The sequence below is a fragment of the Fusarium graminearum genome, chromosome 4 (assembly GCF_000240135.3).
Source record: "Fusarium graminearum PH-1 chromosome 4, whole genome shotgun sequence".
NCBI classification, from domain to species: domain Eukaryota; kingdom Fungi; phylum Ascomycota; class Sordariomycetes; order Hypocreales; family Nectriaceae; genus Fusarium; species Fusarium graminearum.
The window spans coordinates 3656175-3682335 of NC_026477.1; the positions used below are offsets into that span (position 1 = coordinate 3656175).

The following is a 26161-nucleotide window of genomic DNA, read 5'->3' on the forward strand; positions in this document are numbered from 1 at the left end:
GGTGCGTGTTGTTGGTCTGGTCCGTGCTTGCTGGCAGTCGAGTCAAGTCAAGCGCAGCAGCCGTGCTTCAGCTTAGACGTAGACACGGCGAGAGTGAGGACGGCTACGGCTGCTGTGACGAGAGCCAGAGCGGGAGTGGCTTCGGTGGCTGTGACGGCTGGAGTGGTAGGATCGGCGAGAAGAGTGGGTGCGGTCGTAGGCGCTCATGTGTCCACCGTGCAAGAAAGCGACGACTGAGGTGATGGCGAAGAAGATGATGTTCATGATGCCAAAGGCCCAGCAGGCCTTGAGCATGGAGCAGGGTTTGTTGTTGACGAGGTCGTAGCTGGGTCCGATGACACGAACGTTGCCAGCAGAGACGTCCCAGTCATCTGAACGGCGGATGCTGACGCAGTCGGTGTTTTGGACGTAGCGGAGGTAGTAGACGGCAGCGATGAAGGCGCCGAAGAAGAGGGCATCGACAAATGCGACAAAGTGGGCGTTTGTCGAGGAGCGGTGGTAGCTGAAGAGGGTGAAGATTGCCCAGGCGAGAGCCAGAACCGAGACGATGAAGAGGATGAGGATGGAATCGGGTGTCAGGGCGTTTTGCTTGACGAATCCATCAACGAACCAGGCGAGCATGCCCATACACGGGATCTAATTGAGGGAGTTAATTTAGGTGGTTACAAAAATAAAGTGGTGGTTTACTAACCAGAGTGATGATCTGAAGGACCCGGAAGAAGACAAAGAACATTGCGAAGAGCATCTTGGCGGTTGGTGGCTTTGCAACTCGATGTAATGTTGTGTCGCACAAAAGTCAATGTCTAAAATGTAACGGTTGATGTTGCGCTGGCCAAAGCGATACCGTGTAAGAAAGTCGATGAATATGCGCAGTGACTTGGTATATATATAAGTGACGCTGTTATAGTCAGTGACTAAAATGAGTGATGATGATGAGGAAAAAAGAAGGGATCAAGCAGTGAGAGAGAGGAAAGAAGCTGAGGATGTGTGGGAAGAAAGGCCTGGTTTTGTAGCAAAGTTTGGATCAAGCTATACAAAACTTGGTGTCAAGATTTCCTTGGTTTGGACATATTTGAACAAGTCTTGAACTACTGCAAGATGCAATGCATTCGATTCGAATGAGGTGGTTGGTGCTTTGGAAATAGATGGCGCAGGACCACGGGGACCCCTGCGAGAATGGCCTGCACACCCCTGTAGCTTCAGCGTGTTAAGCTAGTGGTTGGTTGGGTTCTGTTTAGGTCTCTAGGTACTAAGGTAGGTCTGCTTTTTGGGGCCTTGGGCTCATCTTGTTGGGTTTATGCATGTTCATATCGTGATGTCGAGCTTGGAACTGGAGATGAGGGGTTATGCATTTATCGTCGTGTTCATCAGTGTAAATCGAATACATCATCTCCCCAGATTGTTACTATAAAGATTTGTGTCTTGACGGTGATGCCGAAATTGGCAACATGACGTCGACCTGCACTAGCGATGCAAGCACTCTACAAATCATCAACATGTCAGACAACTAATATCAATCGAGGCAATTGAATCACAAATCAAGGCATCTTTTGATTCTCTATTTAGCCAGGAAGCCCGTTATAAGGCCAAGACAATAATTCTAGACCGTTTGTTGCAACGTCACAAGAATTCAAGAGGTTGGTCAGCAGAACCAGAGACCTCCAAGACCAAAAGAGGTAAAAACACTCACAGAACAAGTTGGCTGGGAGAGCGAAAGAAGACGAATATTGCACCTAAAACGAGACGACCCCGCTAAATGATTCACTTAAGTCGTTGACTAGACCCTTGGACAAGACAACCCCTAGCTAAATAGTTCTACTAAAGTAGGCATCTTCAGCATTCGTCGGTGGCTGGTAAAAGTGATGCAGATGCATGCACACGCACAAGCAAGATCCGTCTCCTACTCAGGAACATGATCCCAAACTTGCATAAAGGCGGCTAGAATACATGTTTCAGACCTGAATAATACAGTGGTATTCGCCTATAAATCTTCCTATTTCGGCAGATCCGCATCGCAGCAGCACATCAATGGAGCCCTGTTTACGGGGGATATCCATTAAGCGGTGGCTGGGGTCCAAGTCCAAGTCAAAGATCAACAGGTACCATCTATCGTCCATATCGGTAATGGTATTTAGCAAGTTTCACTCTTCGTCTAGCCTAAGTAATGAATTAAGTATACAGGTAATCCGTCACTACTGGACTCTCATTCTGTCGGTCTCTCCGAGTCCTCTTCTCTTCGAACCCTGGACGAAAACCTCTGCTCAAGTCCGTGTCTGTGCTGATGGATCCACTCGTCTCCGTGCTCCGGCCTCCGACCGCTTGTTCCGTGTTCATCTGTATCGGCAGATCAAGGTCATTAATGAGATCCAAAGCAACCTCATTATCATCAACATATTCATCCTCCTCTTCTTTTCTGTTCGTCTCTTCTGTCCAGCAATAAGACTTTTCGTGCGCTCCCTCTCCAATGTTTTCGTTCGGCCCCCGTTTCCATGGTGGTATCTTTACTCCCTCGAGTCTTGGGCTCAAGTGGTATTCGACCTTGTCGCTGTACTGCACCCTCTCATCATCTACAGATACAGAAGCCAGTGACTGTAAGATGCCGTATATGATAATCCAACGGCTGCGCCGTGCTGTCGCTGGACTCATATTCCCGATATCGTCGGCCTTTTCAAAGCGCTCGAATGCCTGAACAAGGCTGTTGGTAATGAATCCGTTATCCATCTCATTGTCATTGTAACTTTCAGCATAGGCCAGCCGTATCCTCTTCTCCAACGCATCTATGTGATCGGTTCGCTTCTTGGAGAAGTTTCTTCGAAATGAGTCAATCGACCCAGGCAATAAAGGATATGGATGAGGAATGTGCGGGAAACAGTATTTCTTGTCAAACTCGATGAGCATATCTGCTATCGGCAAGTGGTCCGTATCCGATGCGAGAGCTCTGTTCGTTGTTTTGGACGCCAGCGTCAACATACTCCTTGATCGTAGTTCCAACGTGCCCCAGACAATGTCTCGGTCCACCAGGCAGTCATACAGCGCACCAAAGTCTTTTTGCAACTTCATCGCCAGTGTCCGACTCAGCCATCTCTCGGGCTCAGCGGTATCAGCCGATTGATTATCCTGTTGCGCTGATGACGCGGGAGGCCAAGATCCATACTCGCCCTCGAAATGCTGCAGAAACATTTCCTTCAATCTACCAATCGCCTTCATCTCCGAGACAGTTTCTGGGGTGAACATGTATATGTCCTGGAACCTGAAGCTAGCCAGACGATCCTCAGCAGCCTGTACGCGGTCTTGCATCTCCTTGCTGGCCATACCCATCAACTTTCTCGTGCTTGGGGAGATCCTTTTGAAGTCCTTGCTCTTCTGCACAACATCGTACATGCCCACGCAATGCGTGAAGCATTCTCCCAAACTTTCTTCCACCTGACGTCAGGCTCTTCGGCCCATTTGAGCAGCGATACTGCCATTAAAGGGCTGTTTCGAACGTCGTCGAGATCGCGGTTATATATGTAGCGTACTATTTGGCTGACATTGTCGTTGTTTGGAGGCATGTAGCTGTCGAGTCGGACATGAAGGTCGGATAAAGCTTCGTGAAAAGACAGGCCTACGAGTGAAGCATTCAGAAGTAGTGCAAAGAAGTTGCGCGTAGTGATCTGGTGACGCAGCTGGTCGACGCTCTTAGCGTTTTGCGGAGGCGGAAAATGCATCTTGTACAGTACTTGTCCTCCCACATCCCCTAAGCTGGTACGTCCTGATGTAGGAGGTGTTAGTAGACCAGCTCGAAGGTCTTGCCCGAGTTTTGCCTCATAAGATTCGGCTCGAGGTGACGGCGGTGGGTTCGCCTGTCCTTCGAGTGAACCTTGGTTCAGGAGGGAAATCAGATACCGGCTGTTGGTTGCTTCGATGATGTAAGAAGAGATGCGCATCGTGGGCAAGCTTTGTCCATTGCGTCCGAGATAGATCAAAACATCTCCATTGGGATCCCATAGTTCTGGGTCTTTTCGCATTTTGTTCCACTTGGTAATGGGTTTTCCTCCTCCACACCATCGTCTCATTTGCGGTGCCGACACAGGAGGCGCCTGAGGTATCGGCGGTAACTTGGTAGTGGGTGGCGGACCAGCGAGCGGTATGTTGCATGAGATCTGAGATCTCGGCGACGGCGAAAGAAGGTACTGAGAAGGTGTCGATGAAGATACGGATGGTAAACGTGATATTTCTGTCGGCGCTGCAGATTGTATATCCCAACCACGGCTCTCAGGAGGATCAGGAATGATTCTGGGCTGTAAAGTATCAACACTTGGTCGACTAGAATCATCGTCGTCGTCTAATGGTTCCTCTTCCTTTTCTTTCTTGCGAAAAGTAAAAGTCTTTGCAATAGTCTTCCTCACATCGTCGCTTCGTTTGTCAATTATTGATCGCAGTCCGCTCTTCTCAATGGTGCTATATTCCTCAGGCATGGTAGCTCTCCTTGATCTGCCGTGAACCCAATCCTCTGTTGGCGAAGTAAGTTGATGGCTCAGATACGCATCCCTATTCCAATCAGGTGCCGTCATTGGGTTTCCTCTTCCCTGAAAGTCGCCCCTATTTCCCATTGGCATGGTAGCATGTTGTGGTATTGGTGGAGGATATCGAGGTGACGATGTGAAGGGGCTGCTCGGTGGGTATGATGTGTCGACGTATATGCTTTCACCACTTGAAGATGTAGCGGCTACCGATTGAGCTCTTCCATGCTTGGCTGGGTCTTTGATCTTTGCTTGTGTTGTTTTCTTGCGCGCATATGCGCTTCGTGCTGACATAGTTTATAGATAGGTATGTTTGTGACTTGTAAGTGAGTAGCTCTGTGTAGTAACAACCAGGATAGATAAAAGACAATGATCCAATAATTCCTATGATGAATCGAGTGGCGTTGAGAGAGCTAATATGCAATAAAGGAGATTTACTACTGCACTTGATGGTGTGTAGATTTGCAGGAAGCTGCCGCGTGGCAAGCAGGGCAGTTGAAATGATATGTAAGAGCTGCCAGATGACAAGACTGACAGGGGAGGCGTAAACTAAGGAATGGTAATCAGACTACCGGTACGCTCCCCGGAAAAGACGTGAGTTGAGGAGCACGAAAGCAGCATTAATCCCGTCGAGGCGAGACTCACGTCCCTTCTCTTACAGGGGACGGCCGCAGAGCCGCGGTATAACGCTGCGGATTGACTGATAACGCCCGCAGGTCTTGGAGTTTAGCTAGGGCTGATGTGCTCAGGCTTTCCTAGCGTAAAGGCAGTTCTGATGGGGGGCTTTACCCGTCTCGGTACCTGGTATCCGGAGCCAGAGTAAAGATAGGTTAATGGTAGTTCAATGGTATAAGTTGTGATGAGACAAGAGAGCATTGGTGATTAAGGGACTAGATTTACTATAACAACATGTAAACAATTCGAGTAAACGCCACTAAATAGAACAATTCATGCATCTGTGACATATCATTTAATAAGAAAAAGCATTTACAACTCTCATAACGGCTTGCTATTCCGTGTCCATTCATCCTATCCCATGGCCTCCTTGGCATCCGGGCAGGTCTGTGCAACTGATAAGCATCCATGCCAGCTAACCCCAGCACAACGAACCATATGGCTGATAAGCAGTGTATTAGTCGTTGGAGATAAACCCACGCTGTAAGCTCACTCGTCCAGTTCGATCCATGTGCTGCTAAGCTGCGGGCTGCTCTATTGGGTTTAATTAACCTACCTTAGTAGACACTTATAAGAGGAAAGTCACATCGCTTGAACGGGGGATTTGGTGACAGGTTGATCATTCTTTCGTTGCTTTTTCTATCTTGACTACTTCCGTTAATGCTTGATAAGAAGATAAGCCAACCAAATATGGCAGTCAGCTCTTGATTAAACTATTAAATCATTAATTCATGTTTGTAATGGGTCCGACAAACGGATCGTCCAGGGTTCAATGTTGATTGACTCCATATCCCCCGCGTTGACAAGGACCTTTGGTGTTTATTTATCAGATGACAGATGCAGCACTTAACCGAATGCAATGTTGAATGCGGAACAGGACCGTGATGGACTGATAACCAAAAGATAGCCCCAAATACCTGGGTTAGCACATTCTGCAATGAGGCACCCGGCTTTGGAAAAGAATGACGCGAAGCCAAGAAATGGTGGCTTACTTTTCCATCGCAGTCTGCAACCATTACGGAGCATATTGGTGGTAAGACTTTAAGCCACGACATGCACCGATTTTAAGGTTGCAGTTACTTCAATTGGCTGAAACAATCTTGATGGTGTTGAGCTGTTCTCGGCAATGGAAAGGAATCGCAACCGGTAACAAGAATGAATCATACAACGAGGATTGTAGGGTCGCAACCGCATTATCGTTTGAACCAATATAACATTAATACAATGTGGTATAATACAAAAAAGGTAGACCTGTAACGGGCACTTCTGACAGAAGGGTATCTTGCGGCCGTTTCCATGACGTGACATGACATGACGGTAAAAAGGAAAAGCCAACCAATAAACAAAAAAAAACTCCGCCGTCATTTCTTTTCCTCCTCAAGTCGACATCATTTTCATTACGCCTCCAATGAATTATTATCTGATTTAAGCACCGTAGGTGTGGCCGGGCTTGGTATCAGCGTGAGCAGTGTGGCCACGGCCTCGCATGAAAGCAAGAGCCTCCATGATGGTCAAGCCAGTAAAGATGGCCCAGATGAAGTAACCGAATGCGACAGCAGCCTGGGTGGATTGGCACTGGGTGTTTCCATGGCAGTGAGGAACACCGATGTGAGCAGCGACAGCGGTAGCGCCGGCAAACCAGAAGAGCGAGGTAAGAGCGAGGATGCCGAGGGCGACCATGTTGTGGTAGATGCGAGGAGCAAAGAGAGGCGTCAAGGCGAGGTAGAGAAGCATGAGAATGGACCAGACGGTACAGAAGAGTAAGAAGGCGAAGGAAGCGGGCGAGTTGGACCACCAGCCATCGGTGAAGTCAACCACTAAAGATTTGTCAGTATATAGCCATGTAGATTAGAGAGTGTGAGGACGTACTGTAAGCTGTGAGGCCTAGCTCGATAATGAGAAAGACTGCCAGAACGGCATGGACAATGGTGATGATTCCCATCGACATGATGATGATATTATTGTTGTGTGTAGTAGTGGATGTTGGGTATAAGGTTTGTCAAGGTAGAGGAGATGGAGGCCAAAGAGCTATGGGTCGTTGAGCAAAAAGAGAGAGGAGAAGGGTCCAGCAGGGGGGATGATATAGGTAGATATAAATTTTTAAATAATTCACGGCAGCGTCGGAAAAGATGATGACAGTGACTTTTTGACTCTTGTCCTGTCTTGTCTTTCGTCGCTCTGCAAAGAGAACAATGACGGGACAGCGTCAGTCATGTGGCTCAGCCCATCAGGGAACCGCTGTACCCTCCTTTGGCCTCCTCTAGTTTAGTCTACGGAGAATAATCGAGACCAGTTAATGAGGACTACGTCAGTTATCCGGCAGTCAATCAACCCAAGACCCAAGCCAAGCGCGAAGCTTTCCCCGAGCGAGGCATAACCCAGAAGTCAAAGCCAATTAGAAAGGGTCAATGTCTCGAGATCTGCGCTGACGACGACCTTGAGTGGCTGACGATTTCCTGCTTTCAGTGCTCGAGGGCGTCTAGAGGGCGTTGCACGAATGACGTGGTCGAGGCCCAAAACATCTGATGTTTGGAGTGATGAATTATAGGTGATGTCATGTTGTGGCTGCAACCACTCTACACACAGCCACACGAAACATGCCGAATACGAACACCAAGCATTCCTTCCTTTTCTCAAAGCGCTTCTAGTTCTGGGCAGACACTTACAAGTCATCACCACCATTTAATACAGACAACAGCCCACTAAACATGAAAATATCTTCATGACGTGACGCGACGACTCTACAACAGTCTAGAAAATCTAATCCAGTCTAGTCTAGTCTAGTCTAGTCTAGTCTTGACTACTGAGGTAATCTCTCGTTTTCTCGGCCCCATCCGAATCACTACCGATCACTGATCATCACAAGTATTTCTCTGATCTGCACTACCATGTTATGCTTGGCTGATGCTATGCCCAGAAATAACTACACCAGACCTTGGCTCGGCAACTGAAACCCGGCATCTCAAGACAATCTCGTTCACTCACGCATTCATTGTCCATGTCAACCGAATTCATCATGTCTTGACAAACAGTCTCAGAAAACCATTACGCAAACCACTCTTGGTAAAGTAGTCACCTTCGCTTGGCCCGAAGGCCTAGAGACCCTGACGTCCAGACATGTTTCGGTCTTGGCTGTTCCGTTTCAAACCGCCAAGTTGACGCGCAAGTCATTGGCCCAGCATCATCCTCATTCATCAACCATGCTACATGTGTGGGGTTTGACATTCAACACAAATAGCAACAAAAAATCATTCATTATCGTTAATCGACAAAGTTGTCGTCTATTCTAAATTACCCTTGCCCTTCCAATCAAGCCATGTCCTCAACCTTTTTGGGCGGCATGTAACTTTCCCGGGGTCCGTATACGACTGTCACAGTCGTCGTCTGCACAATCGCCAGCTCCTCATCATCACTGCTATCCTTGCATGTATTCCATGTTTGCGTTTCCGCTGCCGCGCAGCCAAATTTCTTGATCGACTTTTCTCTCCGCAGTTGCTTGATAGTTTCATCTCTCTCCTCGTCAGGCGTGTAGACTGTGACTTCTGTCCTCACCGGTTGCGCCCTGGCAATGGTTTTGAGGTCAAATCCGGGATCTACAGTCGGGCTATCGGGTTGTCCTCTTCTCGATTTTGATTTTCCCCCGAACGTTTCTATTGTTTGGAAGGGATGTTTTCTCGTCCCTTTGCTGCTCTCGATGCCGTTGGATGATACTCGCACGCCAATAATTGTTGGTGCGACGCGATAAAAGAAGCAACGAAGAGTCGTCAGTGATGCGCAGATAATTAGGAGGTTCGCTTCGATAAAACTGTTCACAGGGTCAGCTATTGCTCTTCAAAAAGTTAAAGCACACTTACACCCAGACTATCGCGCCGGAAATAATCCAACTGACGTCGAGAGCGCCAAAAATCGGAACCAGGAGTACTAGTCGTATTACCGAAGTCACCAGTGTTCTATGACAAGTTGTCAGCACATATTCAATCATACTCGTCCCAGCATCACTTACGCAGAACCGATAGCAAACAGTACAACGAGGCCAGCCTTTTGCCGCCGAGGTATCCGCGAGCGCAGAACCATTGGCAACGGCATTATCAGGAGGATGAGGTCTGACAAGATCCCAAGACCGGCGGTACAGATATACACCGCCGGTCTGTTCACGCATGTCCCCTCAAGCATCGTGTGGTCCCAGCTCTTCGCAAACGGGGCGCAACCAAAAAGGATAACGAGCATGATGGCCAGGTTATAGCCTGCAACGAGGAAGAGAACGCCGTATACACTCCACCGCCACCATCGCTCAGGTGAAAGCTTACGGTAAAATAGCGCCAGCGCCATCTTGGAGAAGGCGGTACATACTGCATACAGGATCGGGATAACGAAGGAAAGCTGGAGTATTTGTGTCAGTAAAGTCCAAGAAGGGTGAGTGTGTATCCTTTACCTGGTTTCCAGTGTTAAACTTGGCGAGGGGGATCTCCCATGTATGCACGCCTGTTATACCAAGGAAAAATCCCTCTACTACTGGTCAGTCTAAGTTGCAAGTCGAACAGCTGGTGACAACTTACGAAGTGCGACAACTTGCACGCCAATGGAGAAAATCCATCCTATTAACAGACATGCTGCTTCGTCTCAGCACACGATACAACTCATAAGAGTAGATGAAATCCTTACCTGTCTCTAACTCTAGCTTGCGTAAGATCCATACTTTTACATATAGATATTGAAGAACGAAAAAGAAGGCAAGGCCCATTCCCACACTTGAAGCCACATAGGCTTCCGTCTCATGGCGCCTCTGGGGGTGTTTAAAGTTGACTACATAGCCCTCGGGAGGTGGGATAGCGACCGGGATGCCGTTGACGACGGGCATGACGGCTTCGATGGTCAGCGAGGCAGTCGGGGGTATCTTGTTGGAAGGTCGAAGAAAGCGCAAATGTTTGGCGATGTGTTCTCGAAAAGAATGAAAGAGAGTTTATACGTAAGTATATATCGTAGGTCTGTCCCGTTATGATTGGTGAATGAGTGTCGAGAAAGGAGGTAGTCAAGATGAAAAAAGGTAAAATGTTACAGGTTCACTGTATGTCTCGATCTCAGATCGGATTGTATAAGAAATAAACAATAAATGGTATCACAACAGTTATCAACCAGGCGCAAGCAATACGCTAAAGAGAAAACAATAACAGAATAGAATGATAGAAAAGAAACAGAGAGGTATAAGCCAAGTCAGTCAATGACCAGGAAAGGGTGGAAAGTGAAGGCGTAAGATGCGACATTTAGGCTTCTTTAAACATGGAAGCTCAAACCAGCACAACCCATATAACGCCCCGACCAGTTCCTTTCGAAACAACGGCCTCCATTCGGCCAAACCGTTTATGTTCGCTCCACCAAACCGACCCGGAGATTTGCAGACTCGGGCCACCTGACGATCTGAGACGTTGCTGGAGAAGGCTCGCGGCACTGAATTCCGGAATGTAAAATCGAGTGTTTAAAACAGAATAAACAGGCGCCTAGGCCGGATCAAGGAAACAATTAAATCCACTGGAGAACGATCCACGATGCGGATGGTCTACCCGGAAGTAGACTCGGGAAACAAACTAAGTTAGGGCATGAACTATTTTTGATGTGCCTGCCGGAGTGTAGTTGAGGGGAGAAGTCAAGGGAAGAAGTTGCATGTTGCCCCTATAGAACACAGCAAAGATTTATTAACAAGGTTCAGTATATAGTACTAGAGTGGTAGAGGCAATAGATAGCCACAGACTCAAAGTTGAGTGGTTTCACAAGAGACTAAAGACATTCATAACACCGGACGACAAGCCAAAGTTGACTACCGTTCGACAACTGCCTTCCAAGAGCCGACAGACTAAGCCAGTAGCGCAGGGCTGAAGAACCTTCTGGCGGGGACACTTGATGCTCAGTTCGCAGCAGCTTATTCAAGTTTCCAACTGTCGTTGTTTCAACTAGAGTCTCCCGTAATGCAATGTAAATCTATTCTACCCTAGTCCAGACAAATGCGATTGGCTCAGCTGAACTTCGAACCTAGATATGGAGTTGTCGAGTCATGAATCTTTGATGCGATTGGTAGATCCCTTTAATTTAGCGAAAAATACACGGACGGGAGTTGTATAGTTAATATGTTTTTTTAATATCAAAGATGGAGCGTGCTTCCTTTTTTTCTTCGTTTTCTATCCTTAATTCCCTCTCTTTCTTTGAGTCAAGTAATAACAAGAATTGCTCTTAATGCATAAGAGACTATTTCCATTTCGGCTCCGCTACAAGATTGTTTTGGCTAACCTCGATAAAGTCATTCTTCCCCGAGACAACTACTCCGCGAAACATGCACCAATTTCCACCAGCAAGTTTCATAGGGGAAGCTACTCCCGTATTTCCGGATCTGCAGTTCTAGCTTCGGAGGTTGATGGAGTAGATGACGAGTTCGATGCCCTGTTTGACTATATGGTAGTCACTGCATACGGTGAAAGTCGTCAAAGCGAAGGTAGCCGAGGAGCCATTCAATGGTGTAGGGTAATACATATATAAATGATGACAAGACCCAACAGTAAAGGTCATGGCGTTGGAAAGTGGTACTAATGAGTGTGATGAACTCACAATTGCTACACGGCTACAGTTGAGGTTGTTGATGCGATGATTATTGAGTACTTCATTGTGGTTGAGAATTGCTCCATCGACCAATAGTACATTCATAATATTCACTATTTTTTTTTTTAAAGGAATCTACATTAATAACAACAAATAACAATAAAATATACTACGTTATTCTTCCGGGACTTTTGTATGTGTTGACATGTGGCCGTTTCCTTTTTTTAACGTGGCAGTATATCAAACCGTTAAACGTTCAACTCAAATCCACAACGTTACAACGTCAAACTGTCACAGATGCGGCTAAAACTCAATCTCAACGCTTTTATATAAAATCTAACTTTCTTCTTTCTACTTCAACCCTACAGCTTGATGCCAAAGCAGTTGGCGTAATAAGTAACTGTCGCACTCCAATCCGAGAAAACTCCAACAACACCAATCTCACGGAAAACATCCAGCAGCTTGAAAACATCACCGTCGTTGTTCACGATCTTGGCAATGGTTGAGTAGTAGTAGTCACCGTTAGTAGCGGCGTTCTTCAGAGGAGGGGATCGCTCCAGACTCCAGGTGACAATCTTGAGTCCCAGCTCCTTGGCCTTCTTCGCATACGCGCTGGGCACAATCTTGCCGTCCTTTCCAGGCTGGACGAGATAAGGCAGAGGGGGCGCGATGTAGCGCACTCCGTCCTGGGCGTAGCGAGTGAGGTTGGCAACGGCCGTCTTGAAAGTCTCGGGTGTGTCGCCCGTCTCGTCGAGGTACATGGCCTGGCGAGCAAACTCAGGCTCGGCCTCGAGCCAGTACAGGATATCATCATACAGGAAGCTCTGGAGGTAAACGTCGCTTGGCTTGACGCCGGCCTCCTTGTGCTCGTCGATGAGCTGCTGCGCGTACATTTTCTGGGTGTAATCGCCTTGGAATGGCATCTTAACCTCAGGCGTCTTGAGCTCAGGAGTATGCTTCAAGCCGAGTCGCTTGACGAGCTGGAGGTGCTCCTTGTGGCTCAGGACGGTGCCGCAAGTAGAGTACAGGTCAGTTCGCCAGCCGGGTGTACCCTTGAGGAAATCAGCCGCGTTGGTAGCCGTGGCATTGAAGCCCTCCATCTTGGCGCACAGAGTCTTGTACTCCTTCAAGGTGATGTCGCTAGTGCAGCACTTTGCAGACGCAGGCTTACCATCCTTGGCAGGCTTGAAGGGCTGGGTGCACTTCTTGTTGAGCTCGGGGATCGTGACGATGTTGGTCGTGTAGTGAAGATCGCACTGAGAGTGTCGACAGACCAACTCGCGGTCCTTGGTGAAAGCGACATCGCACTCAAGGATTCCGGCACCCATACGAGCACCAGCCAGGTTGGACTCGAGAGAGTGTTCGGGGATCTGGAGAGTGGCACCACCACGGTGAGCAATTGACCACTCCGAAGACTTCTGAGACTTCTCGGAGCATGACTGGAGCTTCTTCTTCAGAGACCCTTCGTCCATGTCATTGACGAGGTAGTAAGGCCGAGGACCAAGCTCAATCTGCTTGATGGGCTTCACAGTCTTGAACAATTCCTTGTCACCATACTTGGGCGCGGCCGCGGCAGGGCTCACAACCACAAGGCCAGCAACGAGAGGAGTTGAGAAGCGCATCGTGGGCAGGAAAAGTCAATGAATTGAAGTGAGGGAAACAGAAAAGACACCAACAAGGCTTGGCAAGAATCAAGGAATCGCGGCAGCAATTGACTTAAAGGCTGGACAAGGGACAGAAACTTCACAACAACACCTGGGGATCCTGCAGGCTTTATGGATAGACAGCTTCACAACGATCCCCAACTCGATAAGCCTATCTGGGCAAGCTGCTGGGATGACGTCTGGGATCCCCAGGAACATGTTCATTCTTACAGTAGGCGCAGTTCCAACATGCATTTGTTTACCAGCTCTTGGTGTTGTTTATCGGACTGGAAGTCCCAAATTGAGAAATCACATCGTCGATCGCAGCACTTGCAGGCCAGCCGCTGCATAAGCACAGGGTTTTTGGCGTCGGTGAATGGTCAATCCATGCAAGACAACCATCTTGACAAGCACGTGTGGAGGAGATGTGGGTGTTGTTGGAGCTGTAAGTTCAGAACATCCCTTGGCAGCGTTCCACTTGACGGTTCAGCTAGTTCAAAGCGTGTCTAGTCCAGAGCTTATGATTTGCCGAACCAAGCTTAATCCAACCCTTGTCCAAATCCATGCATGAGAGAGTACCCCAGTGAACTCAAGAAACCAACTTGGTGACGGTGTTGGAATCAATTGTTCAATTGAAAGACTGCATTTCATGCATGTGTTTGCATGGATAGTCCAATGCGCCATACTAATGGCCTTGTAACCCGTAAATGTTGCAATCAAAGCTCGTCCTTGACTTGATCACCTTCCCGAATCTTGCGAACTTCCTCGGCTGTCGTCAGAAAGTGCTCAAAATCAGGCGCATCTTCTCCAATGCCCCAAGCAAATACGCCTCCAAGTTTGAGTTGCGGCACAATACGTTCGAACTTGGTCTGGATGCTCCTCGTCGTGTCAAACGACCACCATCGAAGCTCCTGCTCGTCCCAATAATAGTAGCTTCCATCGACATCGTACTTGCCATCATATCGCGCTCGACTAAACGATTGGGCTACATCCTTAGGAACCTCGTCGTGCCAGCTGAAGCCACCAGTTTTGCCCAAATCAGCCCCGGTCTCCGGATCCTCGAGGATGGGTGTACGGCAACCGACAGGCTTCGCTGGATCGCACTTCTCGGTCATGAACCATTTGACATAATATCCGAGGCCTAGATTGACGCTACTAGGCGATGCACCACGGTCGATATATCGTTGAACAGCTTCCTGAGAGTTTTCAACACCGCTGTGGTGCACAGTGGTGTTATCACGGCGGTTCATCAAGTCGTAAGACATGATATTGAGGAAGTTGACCTCCTTCATGATTCTAGGGACAGTGTCGGTTGTAAACGCCATCAAATCACCCTCCTTGCCCGGGACAGCCGCAGACAGGATTTTCTCAGGGCCAAGGGCAGCACGTAGCTCTTGAAGGAGGGAGACAAAAGCCTCGATCTCCCACTCACGCTCAGAGTTAGGAATCTCCTTGTAATCGTCACGATTTCCGCTATCCTCATTCAGTACATCTTCAGTAATATCGTCAGACTGCTGCTTACCCTGGGTATTCCCAATCAACGTCGATGCCATCAGCCTCTGTCGCCTTTACCATAGCTGCAACTTGGCGTGTCCATCGTTTCCTTGAGAAATAGGTCTTTGCAGCTTCTTCAAAGCCTTGAGTGTCGCCCCATCCACCAATAGCTACCATGACCTTGGTGTGCTGAGGAACGCGGGCGCGGACATCCGAGACGGAGGTAAACATTGGGTAGTCATCGGGCTGCTCATCAACGTTGAAGAATTCAGAACGCATAAAAGCGATGACGACGTGAGAAACTCCTTTGAATTGGTGCTTGGCCGGGACGACGTCGTGTTGACTGGGGTATCATATTGTGGTCAGTGGTAATGTTCAGTTTTGATACAAAGCATAAACGTACCCTGTAAGGTACATGATACAGCGAAATGGCTCCGCGCTGTCCGCCGCAGTTGCCATCGCCAAAAGTGCAAGAAGCCAAGCGAAAGACATTTTCAAGAAATGCATTTTGTGTAATGTCTTGTTACTTGGATGGTGTTGAAAAGTTCACGTTGAGAGTTGCTGAATGGAGCGGTGATTAAGTGACGTTTAGGTGCACCTGCATCTGCGGGTCAATTGGCAGCCACGATAACTGTAATAACCCGCTGCCTTGCAATGCAACATTGTTGAAGAAAATACAAAAGATAACAGCCTTTAGAATTTATAGGTATTGCTTGTGAATTAATGTATATTTAATGGTCGTCTCTTGGAAGACATACTAAGCCATTGCGCCGTCTTTATATCCATCCTGTCTAGTAACATATGCCGAAAGACGCCCCATAGTCTGGTCTACACTCCATGCCAGCTAAAACTGCATCAAAACGCTAGACCCCTCAATAGTTTAAGCAAGTAAAAATGTTCCGTGGTATCGTGTTCGCCTCATGTTCATCATCCAATGTTCCGAATCAAATAAGCTCCCGGCTCTTGAGAATCTGACTGAGTTCCTTCAACTGCACTGGCTTGGCAAGAAACAAGTCCAGCCCGTTAGCATATGCGTCGTCCTGCGCATCCTTCGAGGCGAGACCAGAGATGGCCACTATTTGTCTCCGTGGTAGACTCGACTCTTTCTCAAATAATCGAATTAGTCGTGTTGCCTCGAAGCCGTCCATTACTGGCATCGAAATATCCATTAGGACGCATTTATACGTCCCTCCCTTGGCTTTGTATGACTCGACAGCTTGCTTCCCGTTTGATGCACAGTCATACACCACGCCCAGCTTCTTCATATACGTCTGAAGGATCTTCATATTAATGATGTTGTCTTCCACCAAGAGGAACCGGGGCTCTGGTAGTGAAGGAGCCGGTCGTATGGCTGGCGTTGATGGTAATGGGGTCCAGGACTCGTCTTCATCCGTCCGTGCCCGTTTCTTTTGGGGTGAAAACTTAGGAGCAAGGTCAAAGTACCCAGCGTTCTTGTTATCAAGTCCATCTTCAGATGTGCTTGGATCTACTGTCGGTACCGTTGGTGGCTCATCAAGTGTTGTAAAAACACTGGCACGGTCAGCGGCTGTTGATTGCAGCTTAGTCCAGCGTCTGAAGCAAAGCACAAAGGCTTTTGCTAGTTTCCTTGGCCCTACACTATAGCAACCGCCATGTCAGTGATCAACAGAGAATCAGGATGGCATATAAACTTACGGGCGAGATATGAAACTGAACAGCCCCCAATTTGACCTGCGACGGGACCTGTGGAACTGGTCGAGCTGGCGAGCAACTGCGGCGCTGCGACACACCACGACTACCGGGGACGACAGTTCACCTCGGGGCTGGTTCGCTATCGACTCTAACTGAGCCTCATCGCATAGAATAAGGTCTGGGTAAAAACTTTCGTTTCCAAGGGGGCCAACAACATCCATTTGCAACCAGTCCCGACAAACCTTCTCCAATGAGCTGTACTCGTCGAACTCTGCCGAGCCCCAGCGTTGACTCTCTGAACCCCCGCGAGACGGCGAAAACCCATTAATAGAGACACGTAGGCGGGAGAGTTCGATGATCTGTGATTTGAATTCGTCGCGATCAGAAGCTGTCTCTGTTGACTCAGGGCTGGCAATTTGCAGTGGAAGCTTCACAGCGACACGGGTTCCTGTGCCTACTTTGCTTTGAATGTGTATAGAGCCGCCAAGAGCTCTCACAAACTTTCGCACAAGACTGAGCCCAAGTCCGGCGCCCGAAGAGTGGACGTTTTCTTGAGAAAATGGGGAGAATATGCGGTGGTTGAGATAATCTTGTCCAATACCACTCCCTGTATCCATGATTTCGATATGGACAACTCTGTCTCTCGGCCTTCCCTGGCCTGGGGAGTCTTGGTATGCCTTAACTTTGACAAAACCTTGTGTGGTGTATTTGAGAGCGTTGCCACAAAGGTTAAGTATTATTCGTCGTAATGCGCCTGATTCAACATGGAAGGCCCAGTCTACATTCGGATCAATTTCCAAGATCACAAGTACCTTGTTGAGATTGACCCCATTGTTGGGCTTTTGGTTTCCTGCCTTGCTGCCTTCTGCCAAGTCCATGCCGTCGAGGCGGGCATATGGACCACGGCTGAGCTCTTCCTCGGAGCTACGGTCGCCCAGCAGCGAGACGGATTGTTGCTGATAGGTGTGGCCTGCGTGGATACATTCCACGACTTCTTCTACCAGCATATCCACGTCAAGATTTGAGGAGATTCGCATCATACCATCCGCTGGCGAACTCTTCTTATTAGCTTGCGTTCCACGCCTTGGAGATATGCCTAGACTAAGCGGCTGCTCATTAGGTATTCTGGCGAAGTTGTTGATCCTCGTCCAATCAAGCAAGTGATTGATCGTGTCCAACAATGTTCGTCCACAAACCTCGAGTGAGCGCAGCACATCTCCTTGGAAAACATCCAGTGAAGTATCACGCAAAAGCTCCGCACACAGCACAATTCCATGTAGTGGAGAGCGGAGCTCGTGAGATAATGAGCTGAGCAACGACGTGGTGGCGAGTGACACAAAAGCGCTCTCCATCATTATAACATCAGCCATGATGACCGTGTTGAACGCCGTAAGATAACTCAGCTCCCCTTGGACTGTGAAAATGCGAGTCGGCGTCATGGTGTAAACAAAGCACCCTGAAAACCACCGCTGACGGTTCGAGTCCCAGAGAGGTACAAAGGCGACGCTACGTGCCCCTGGAAAAAGATCACGAATAGCCATGCCTTCGTTTCTTCGCGAAAATGGATCTCTTGCGCCTCGAGGTTTTCTGTTCTCTCCAGTGGGTTCTTCTTCCAGATCTCGAGCTTTGTATTCTTGGAAAGTGGCCATTGCAGAGTCCTCGCTGGTAGGGTCACTGGAGGCCATAACTCCTTGACTGTCAAAATTGAAGATCTTACCCTTCGGATATCGGCGGAGTAACCTCTGGAGCTGCCGTTCAGGGACTATTTGACTGCGCCCTGTTGGTGCTTCACCGTTGATACTTGATGACATGGAAGTCGAAAAGCCTAGAATAGGGCACGAGGCCCCTTTTGCTTGGGGGTCGCCGGAGCTTCTGGGTGATGAGACAGAGACATGGCCTCGACTGGTAGACGAAGAGGATGACGAAGATGAAGAGCGCTCATGAGTCTGGGATTCGCGCCGGACCGAGCCAGACCTAACTCTGCCAGCGAAAGTGCCCACACTTGCATCCAAAAACAGAACCCCCTCAACCTCTATCGACTCTCTGAGGATATTGGCAGCTTTGGAGAATATGTGTTTTAACTGTTTCTGTCGTGATTCTTCTCCTGAAGTGTCTGGGTGGGTTTGCCTTTCTGTAGGACGAGGGGGGCTTGCGGACCTCTTTTCCATAGGACTTTCGAGAATGAAAGTGTCTGGTGTGGCCATTTGTTCTGAGCTTCCAACAGATGAAGCATGCTCACGTCGATTCTGCAATTGTTGCTGAGTCTGGTTAAGTGCCCCTTCTTCTGTGCCAACATCGGTGTCGAACGCGTGTGTGAAACTGGACCGCCAGCCAGACATTGTGGCTTTTCCTTCGACGTAACTTCCTAGGCCACGTACCATACGCTCCCCAGGTCGTCGTCCATCTCCAGATCGTGTTAGTTCCATCTGGCCCAGGATAGATGCTGAGATGTCCCTCATAATTTGAATGGATGCTTTATCGAATGAGTCTCGTGGTTTGTTGTCTAAAATGCAGAATACACCAATGTTGATCCCTCTAGGTGTTGTGATGGGAACACCTGCATAGAAGCGGTGCTCAGGCCGTGTTTTATAATACCATGTATGTCGAAACTCTCCACTTGTAGCAAGGTCGCTTACAACCCGGATAGGAGATTCTGAAGACGTTGTTATTTGTATCATGTCGTCAAGCTCCGGGGGACCCAATACAACGTCACAAATACCGTAACCCCGAGGTATTGAGGTTCCGCAAAGCCAAAGACTACCGGGACCAGAAACTGGAAGGGTGCAGTGAGCTGATATGGGCATTGCTGGAGTGGCCTCTGCGATAACATGCTGGTTCTGGCAATCAAACAGGGAGATCATGGCACGGGTGGCACCAAGCCTCAAAAGAGCGACTTGTGCCAAAGCTGTCATGGCAGGATCCGAGCATGGTCGCAATGAAGCAGGAGGGATGAGATTTGTGACATCATTGCGCACCGAGTTAGCAACAAGGACAGAGTCGTATCTGAAAGCTGGTCAGACGTTACAGGCCCGAGAAGATAGAGTGGTCCATGGTTAGCAGTGCGTACGTACTTGAATGTCTCTCGCTCTCGAGTCGCCTCGGACACCTTGTTGCCCGTCATGATGGACACTGGGCTTGTACGTGCACATGCGCGCACAGCACATACAAGCTGATGGAATGTCTCGTCAACGTTTAGTTTAGATGTGTTCAGGAACAAGGCCGTTGAAAATAGTGGCCTGGCAGAATTCCTCAACCAGACCAACCTTGGATCGGAAGGACTGGTCTGGTCTGGTCTGGGCCAGGCTACTTAAGGACGGATTGGATCAAGTCCACAAGCTCCCACCCGTATGGATATGTTCCGGAGCTACCTGTTGCCACCCCGCCCTGCCCAGCCTGTAGGAGGTGCTGCAGTCACTAAAAAGCATGCTACAGTGGAGCTTTCCGTACCTAGCAAGGGGATCTACCACATAAAAAGACGGGAGATCGATCGATGGACTTTATCTAAAACTCCATTCTCATTGCATGGGTTTTTTTACTGAGTCAGACAGCGCATCTGTATGGCTCCTCACCTATAGAGAATTTCTAGTTTGTGTAAAAAAGCAAAAAGCGCATTGCGCGTATCAGCTGCCAATATCCGGGAATCAGTGACGGTTCGATCAATTCTTATGGAACAAGCGACAATATCAGGAGCAATTATGCACGTACAGACACAGTAGGTACCCATCTGCAAGCATTAGTAGATTGGCAGACTGGGTCGAGACCGCTACCTCCCAGCATCATGTTTTGCATAAAAACCTGGACATAAGGTCCGGGCTGTTGCACAGTGTGTTACAGTGCTATCGATAGCGCAAACACGGTATCTTGTCGCGACTTCTTTTTTTCTTCAATGTTACTCTGGCAGGCGCTTTAGGGAAAACCGGGAATCTGAGCTCCTGCATTTTTACTCCAGCACGCGCGGCTTCCAATTGCTCCGAGCCTTCTTAATCTTTCTGTCTGGCAGACTTCATTTCCCAATTGTTAACTTTCATCTCTTCCATCAAACAAGCGTTCAATCACATATGCGACACCCAACCCTCAGGGCATAAAAAAAAGTTAGACGCTAGACAGATACTAGACAAAATCAGTAAGTCAGTTCATGCTTTTTATACCAAACTCTTGGGCTATTTATTTTTGTACCCTAGAGCTTGGAGGCTAACCTTTCTGTTACTTACTCGCTAGACATCGTCTGTACTTCTCACCATTGAATTGTATACAATAAACCTTCATCATGTTCGAGAACACTTGTACTTTACCCCTTTCCGCGGATGTCTTTACGACTGCTCTACACCCCTCCGAGCCCCTTCTCACAGTTGGCCTCTCAAACGGCCATGTCGAAACCTTCCGGTTGCCGCCTGGCTCTTCCTCAGACGAAAGCGCCGATGGGGATACCAGCGTATTGAGTGATGGAAAAGGCATGGTAGATTCGGTTTGGAGCACTCGACGACACAAGGGGAGCTGCAGGTCTTTGGTATACGCTATGGACGGCTCAGGTATGATTTGTCGGCCTTGTTGATATCTGCATATGTTTGCTGACGCGCTGTAGCTGTCTACTCTGCAGGAACCGATGGTCTGGTTAAGCACTTCGAGCCCATGACTGGGCAAGTTGTTTCCAAGTTTGCGATCCCAAAGTACAGTGGCAGGGATGATGCGCCAACTTTACTGCACGTCCTGAACCCCCAGTGCATTCTTCTAGCGACCGACTCTGGCCTCCTTCACATCTATGACGTTCGAAACGGTACCCCGGAAAAGAAGGCTGTATCCGAGCACCGTCCTCATACCGATTATATATCTTCGATCACACCTCTGCCACCCACGCAGATGAGCACTAGTGGATTTCCTAAGCAGTTTATCAGCACTGGTGGTACTACCCTGGCTGTGACTGATTTTAGGAGAGGCGTGATGGTCCATAGCGAGGACCAGGAGGACGAGTTGTTGTCTTCGTGTTACATTTCGGGCATGGGCCCCAAGGGACTTCGCGAAAATGGTGTCATCGCGTGCGGTTCAGGTTCTGGAGTGCTGACTTTGTGGGACAAGGGATCCTGGGGTGATCAGCAGGAACGAATCATCGTTGATGGCGACAGGAAGGGTGGTGAGAGCATTGATTCCACGGTATTGGTCCCACAAGAGATGGGACTTGGGAAGAAGGTCGTTTGCGGCCTTGGTGACGGAAGCCTGCGTGTTGTTGATGTCGTCCGTAGAGAGGTGGACTTTGCGGCCAACCTGCGTCACGATACTATGGAGAGTGTCGTATCACTAGGCTTCGATTCTACGAACCGACTTATCAGTGCCGGTGGACAGACTGTCAAGCTTTGGGAAGAGCTTTCTGCCCTTCAAGGTGATGGTAGCGACGAAGAGGAAGAGGAGGACGATCGCAAACGGCCTGCAGAGAGTGACAGCGACGAAGACAGCGAGATAGACCTAAAGGCCGAGTTGCAGAAACGGGCCAAGCGACGCAAAGAGTCGATGAAGTCCAAGCTTGGGGGTTATGGACATCACGGTGTAATTGGGCTTGAGGGTTTGGACTAAACCCTCTCTCCTAATGTGGTATCTGTCAACACTTGTCGGTCGGTCTCTGTTATAAGGATTAGAGAAAAGGATGTCCATAGCTTGAAAGCTATACCGAATACAGAAATATTGAAGCGTGTCTATCAAACCAAATGATATAGTAGCAGCGACTCTCCCTGGCCCTCCATTGTTGACAAAGGTGACATGAGACAACGAAGTTAATTTTGACAACCTTTCATGTTTATATATATTTGGCTATCTAGAATTTTTGAAGAAGTCCACCCTAGGAGGCGGACATCCAACGACTCATGTACAGTTGGTAGTCTTCCGAAACGAAGCATGATCACATAGTGAAATAACCAACAAGAACCCATTCGTTTTTGAGTCGGAAGTAAGTATCGCTCTCGGTCGATGCTACGCGACTGAGGACGATACTTCATCGAGGCCCAGTGGCCTCATGTTTGACTCGGAGCCCAGTAGCCCCTTATAATGAGTCTTCTCGAAGCCCAGTGGCTTCGGAATGCAAGTGCACTTTTTCTATCTCGGTGAGGGGCGGAGCAGAACCTCGCCAGCCATGAAATGGTGGCAACGGCTGCATCTGAACCGGGGACTAGAGAAAGGACTTGAAGCAGCATCCTCCCCAGAATTGCTCTACAGCAGAGAATCCTAGAAGATTCAGCCGTTGGTTGGCGCCTTGAAAAGAAGCGCACGACGTCCTATGGCCTGGGTAGAGAAGTGGTACCAAACTCTGTACGGCGGAGGGTCGTGTTTTGTTCCCCGCGGCTCCTAAAGCGCTGATGGGGACGTTGAGGTGATCGGCGGCGTGCGTCCATGTGAATATCGCATAAATCATCATGATCCCTGAAACCGGGAAATCGGTATGTTGAAAAGGGGATCCGGAATGAGAAAAGGAGGTTGAAGGCTCCTCGCAGATTATATGACGGTTTCGTAAAAAAAAAAAAAAATCGTGGGTATGAAATTGTCGTATATGACAAGCCCCTGGTGGTTTAAACACCTGGAATATGGAGATAGCTCCAGCAGGCATCTTCGGATTTGGGTGGTTTATCGGCTCGAGCAAAGTCTTCCATGACTTCCTCATCGCTAGGTGCCGAGAATCGGGTCGGAGAGCTCATAGTGAGGTTGTCGTCGTAAATGATAACGGCAGGAAGTGCCTTGGCTTCGTTTGCAAGGTCCCTGGCTTCCTCTTCAGTTAGAGAATTGCCGTGTCTGGTGCTGGCGTGTAGTTCGCTTCCGCTGTAGGTTGTGGGGATGCAAATGTGAGGAATTCCTTTTCGTAGGCTAACGGCTCGGGCCAGAGTAATAGCGGAACCACCTCCAACACTAACAACGCAATCTCTGCTGGAAATACGGGATGGCACAGTGACGACGGCTGAGCTTAGAAGTCGAGTATCGAGATTCGGGATGATGGCCTGGATTTTGCGGGCGAGATTTAATCGTGAAGGGCTTGAGATTATGAGAGGCGACGACAGATGCAATCGAGCCAGCTCAGATGGCAGTCGATGAATGGTATCGGGACCAACAACTATCCGCGGTTTAGAAAGACGGTGGGCTCGTCGGTGTTGAGATGATCGTGAGCGAGAGCGAGAGCGCTGGTTAGTGCCGGACGGACCCGGACCCTGATTCGGATCCGGATGCGGACCGGCGTGAGAATGCGGAGGAGACAAGTTGGTGGCCGGCGGCGTCACGAGAGCGGACGCCTTGACAGTAAAAGCATTAAGTAACTTCGCACGTATGGCGATAAGACCTGGGTCTGTAACTTTTTGCGGCGGAAGACGATGTATAGCGCTGGTGGAGCGTCGCATGAAGGGCCGACGCCGACAGTCCAGTCCGGAGAGTCGAGGGAGGAAGAGGAAAGTCCAACGTGTGCGACATTAATCAAGTGCCCATAATGACACGAAATGGTTTGAGACGTTTTTTGGAAGAGAAGAGAAAAATTCGCAGAGAGATTTGATGAAAGATCAAATATTCACAAGTCAGAAACATAGCACGGCGAGGTAAGCTAGGGCACATCCATTAATTATGGGCAAGCAAGATTGGCGTGACCTGGCTGGGCTACCTGGAGACAAGACGTTTTGAGTGGAAAATCCCTTTCCGTTGCACCAAACAACGACACAGACACGGTAGCAGCGCCTGTAGGAAGCGATCCTTTTTGCTGTGATTTTTCGCCACCACGCTTGGTCACTCGCTTGCCTGGTTACTGCAGAGGACACAGACGCAAGGAAATTGGCTTTTGCCTTCTTTTCTCCTATTAGGTTCAGTGATTGCAAATAAAAGGTCCAGTGACCAGAAAATAACAGGTTGGAGTAGCAGTGGCAACTGTCGGCTAGACTCTTGTGTGTGCTTCTTTGCTTTGTTGCTGGACCCTGCGTGAGAGGGAGACCCTGAAAAAAACGATACTTCAAGGGGGGGCGAGGATATAATGCTGTAACAAAGACGTCGATTGTGGAACAGATGGGAATCGATTTCACCCTCAGAATCGCATTGGAGGTGGTTTTTCCGCGCCCGAGTCGGAGCATGACTCCCGAATTGTGGGGCACGATCGGAAGATGTGATCTCATCGAGTCCGGAGCAGGTCCGCCAATGAGAAGGTGAGTCTAATCATCCCTCTGTTTCTGGTTCTTTGTGGCGAGAGTAATCATGGAAACGTCAAAACCGCATCCCTTTGTAACACGGATTCCTTTGGAGAATTGATATCGAGTAAGATTCAATATCGAATGCCTACGAATTTACTATTGGTCATCTTCTCCACGCCACCAGCCAGATTGGACTAATTGAGCTGAGGACCGAGAGCTAAGCACTCATTCTGATAGGCACAAATAAGTTCACTCCCCTTGCAAAAACACCACAATGTCCCTGACTACCGAAAGCCTAAGGAGTATTCTTTCCGGCAGCTAATGCTAGCGATTAAGAGGCGTATACGTGTTTCGAAACAGCACTTCTTCATGCCTTGAACATATGGCTGCGCTGATTCGGTTCAATAAAGCAACTGATTCTACTTGGAACTGGGTCTGCCAAGCACAGACAACCGGGGAATAGACTAAAAAGGCGACTTTACCCCAGAGATTGTGGTCCGTGATGCCGATGCATCTCCACCCCTTGATACCATTACGGAACCATCTTGAATCGGTCCATTACTTTGTCCTGGACGATTATTCTACGCATTGTTTTAAGCAGCATAAAATTTGACGCCTTCAGCATACTCTTCGGGCAAAGTAATTCACGTGCTTCCACATACTGTCTTTGAACAACTTTTGGCCCGTTCAAACTTACAACCTGACCTCTAGAAACATAAGAGGCATGGTATCAAGTCAGCTTATGCCATATAACAGCCCGACTGTAGGCTATTTATGTCTTCTTATGCCCTAAACTTTTATCTAGATGCTACTGTACCTGTCACCTACCAGCAGCATGAGCTTAGGTTTATAGTTTTCTATTACTCCTTGGATCGCAATACATGTATCAACATCTAGGGAAAAAATACTACGTGTATACCAAATATATTATCAACAAATTGTCTCTCCTCATTTTTCCACGCCTAATACTGGCTAGCTTACTATTAATTACTTGCTAAGTCGCCGTTGAAATTACAGTGTTGTATATTGCGATGGTCTTGTTCTTCAACCTGAGTCTTCAGTTTTAGTCTATAACCGTGATTTCTTAAAAGCCATGTTGTGGCTCGTAACAACAGGTAATTAAAAATAAAAAAAAACCATTAAACCAAATCTGCTATGATTAAAATAGATCCAACTGATCCAATGCCATGTGTAGCTTCATTATACAATTTCCCCAAGTTCATGTATGTCATAAATCAGCTCTCACTTGTTCACTTTGCTGGTGACTGATGTACAGGGTATGTTGTAATCATGATGGGTCGCTGAGAGAATTCGCACCCTTCTGTAGCAACAGTTCAATTGATAATGCCATAACCATCGTCCTTATTAAATTTAATTTCGGAAAATACAAGTGCAAGCTGGAAAACGTACCTAGTTACGTTTGTAATACCTTTGTAGTAGATGTGGATGAGTA

The 26161-nt window shown here is 48.4% G+C and overlaps 10 protein-coding genes across 10 annotated transcripts; 2 read left to right on the top strand and 8 right to left on the bottom strand.

Moving 5' to 3' along the window:
* Positions 1-72: 72 nt before the first annotated feature.
* On the bottom strand, positions 73-745 carry FGSG_07485 (uncharacterized protein; the record flags this gene model as incomplete). The annotated part of the gene is made up of 2 exons (XM_011328959.1): positions 73-636; positions 692-745. The coding sequence occupies 2 exons, from the start codon at positions 743-745 to the stop codon at positions 73-75; spliced, it is 618 nt and encodes a 205-aa protein (XP_011327261.1).
* A 1424-nt stretch (positions 746-2169) lies between these two features.
* FGSG_13156 (uncharacterized protein) lies at positions 2170-3532 on the bottom strand (the record flags this gene model as incomplete). Its single annotated transcript, XM_011328960.1, has 2 exons — positions 2170-3412; positions 3519-3532. 2 exons carry the CDS (start codon positions 3530-3532, stop codon positions 2170-2172), a joined length of 1257 nt encoding a protein of 418 aa, XP_011327262.1.
* A 2808-nt stretch (positions 3533-6340) lies between these two features.
* Positions 6341-7347, bottom strand: FGSG_07488 (uncharacterized protein). Its single transcript, XM_011328961.1, has 2 exons — positions 7047-7347; positions 6341-6994 (listed from the first exon to the last, which is right to left on the bottom strand). Exons 1-2 carry the CDS (start codon positions 7123-7125, stop codon positions 6603-6605), a joined length of 471 nt encoding a protein of 156 aa, XP_011327263.1. The 5' UTR covers positions 7126-7347; the 3' UTR covers positions 6341-6602.
* A 1139-nt stretch (positions 7348-8486) lies between these two features.
* Positions 8487-10035, bottom strand: FGSG_07489 (uncharacterized protein; the record flags this gene model as incomplete). Its single annotated transcript, XM_011328962.1, has 7 exons — positions 8487-8982; positions 9032-9127; positions 9181-9421; positions 9485-9557; positions 9610-9659; positions 9734-9772; positions 9840-10035. 7 exons carry the CDS (start codon positions 10033-10035, stop codon positions 8487-8489), a joined length of 1191 nt encoding a protein of 396 aa, XP_011327264.1.
* Positions 10036-11402: 1367 nt separating this feature from the next.
* FGSG_07490 (uncharacterized protein) lies at positions 11403-11858 on the top strand (the record flags this gene model as incomplete). The annotated part of the gene is made up of 3 exons (XM_011328963.1): positions 11403-11658; positions 11723-11746; positions 11791-11858. The coding sequence occupies 3 exons, from the start codon at positions 11403-11405 to the stop codon at positions 11856-11858; spliced, it is 348 nt and encodes a 115-aa protein (XP_011327265.1).
* A 241-nt stretch (positions 11859-12099) lies between these two features.
* Positions 12100-13478, bottom strand: FGSG_07491 (uncharacterized protein). The gene has a single exon (XM_011328964.1). The coding sequence runs from the start codon at positions 13382-13384 to the stop codon at positions 12125-12127; it is 1260 nt and encodes a 419-aa protein (XP_011327266.1). The 5' UTR covers positions 13385-13478; the 3' UTR covers positions 12100-12124.
* A 643-nt stretch (positions 13479-14121) lies between these two features.
* On the bottom strand, positions 14122-15316 carry FGSG_07492 (uncharacterized protein; the record flags this gene model as incomplete). The annotated part of the gene is made up of 3 exons (XM_011328965.1): positions 14122-14878; positions 14928-15242; positions 15303-15316. The coding sequence occupies 3 exons, from the start codon at positions 15314-15316 to the stop codon at positions 14122-14124; spliced, it is 1086 nt and encodes a 361-aa protein (XP_011327267.1).
* Positions 15317-15843: 527 nt separating this feature from the next.
* FGSG_07493 (uncharacterized protein) lies at positions 15844-19691 on the bottom strand (the record flags this gene model as incomplete). Its single annotated transcript, XM_011328966.1, has 3 exons — positions 15844-16516; positions 16574-19573; positions 19642-19691. The coding sequence occupies 3 exons, from the start codon at positions 19689-19691 to the stop codon at positions 15844-15846; spliced, it is 3723 nt and encodes a 1240-aa protein (XP_011327268.1).
* Positions 19692-20837: 1146 nt separating this feature from the next.
* Positions 20838-22135, top strand: FGSG_07494 (uncharacterized protein; the record flags this gene model as incomplete). Its single annotated transcript, XM_011328967.1, has 2 exons — positions 20838-21099; positions 21153-22135. The coding sequence occupies 2 exons, from the start codon at positions 20838-20840 to the stop codon at positions 22133-22135; spliced, it is 1245 nt and encodes a 414-aa protein (XP_011327269.1).
* Positions 22136-23121: 986 nt separating this feature from the next.
* Positions 23122-23937, bottom strand: FGSG_13157 (uncharacterized protein; the record flags this gene model as incomplete). The annotated part of the gene is made up of 1 exon (XM_011328968.1): positions 23122-23937. The coding sequence occupies one exon, from the start codon at positions 23935-23937 to the stop codon at positions 23122-23124; it is 816 nt and encodes a 271-aa protein (XP_011327270.1).
* Positions 23938-26161: the final 2224 nt, after the last annotated feature.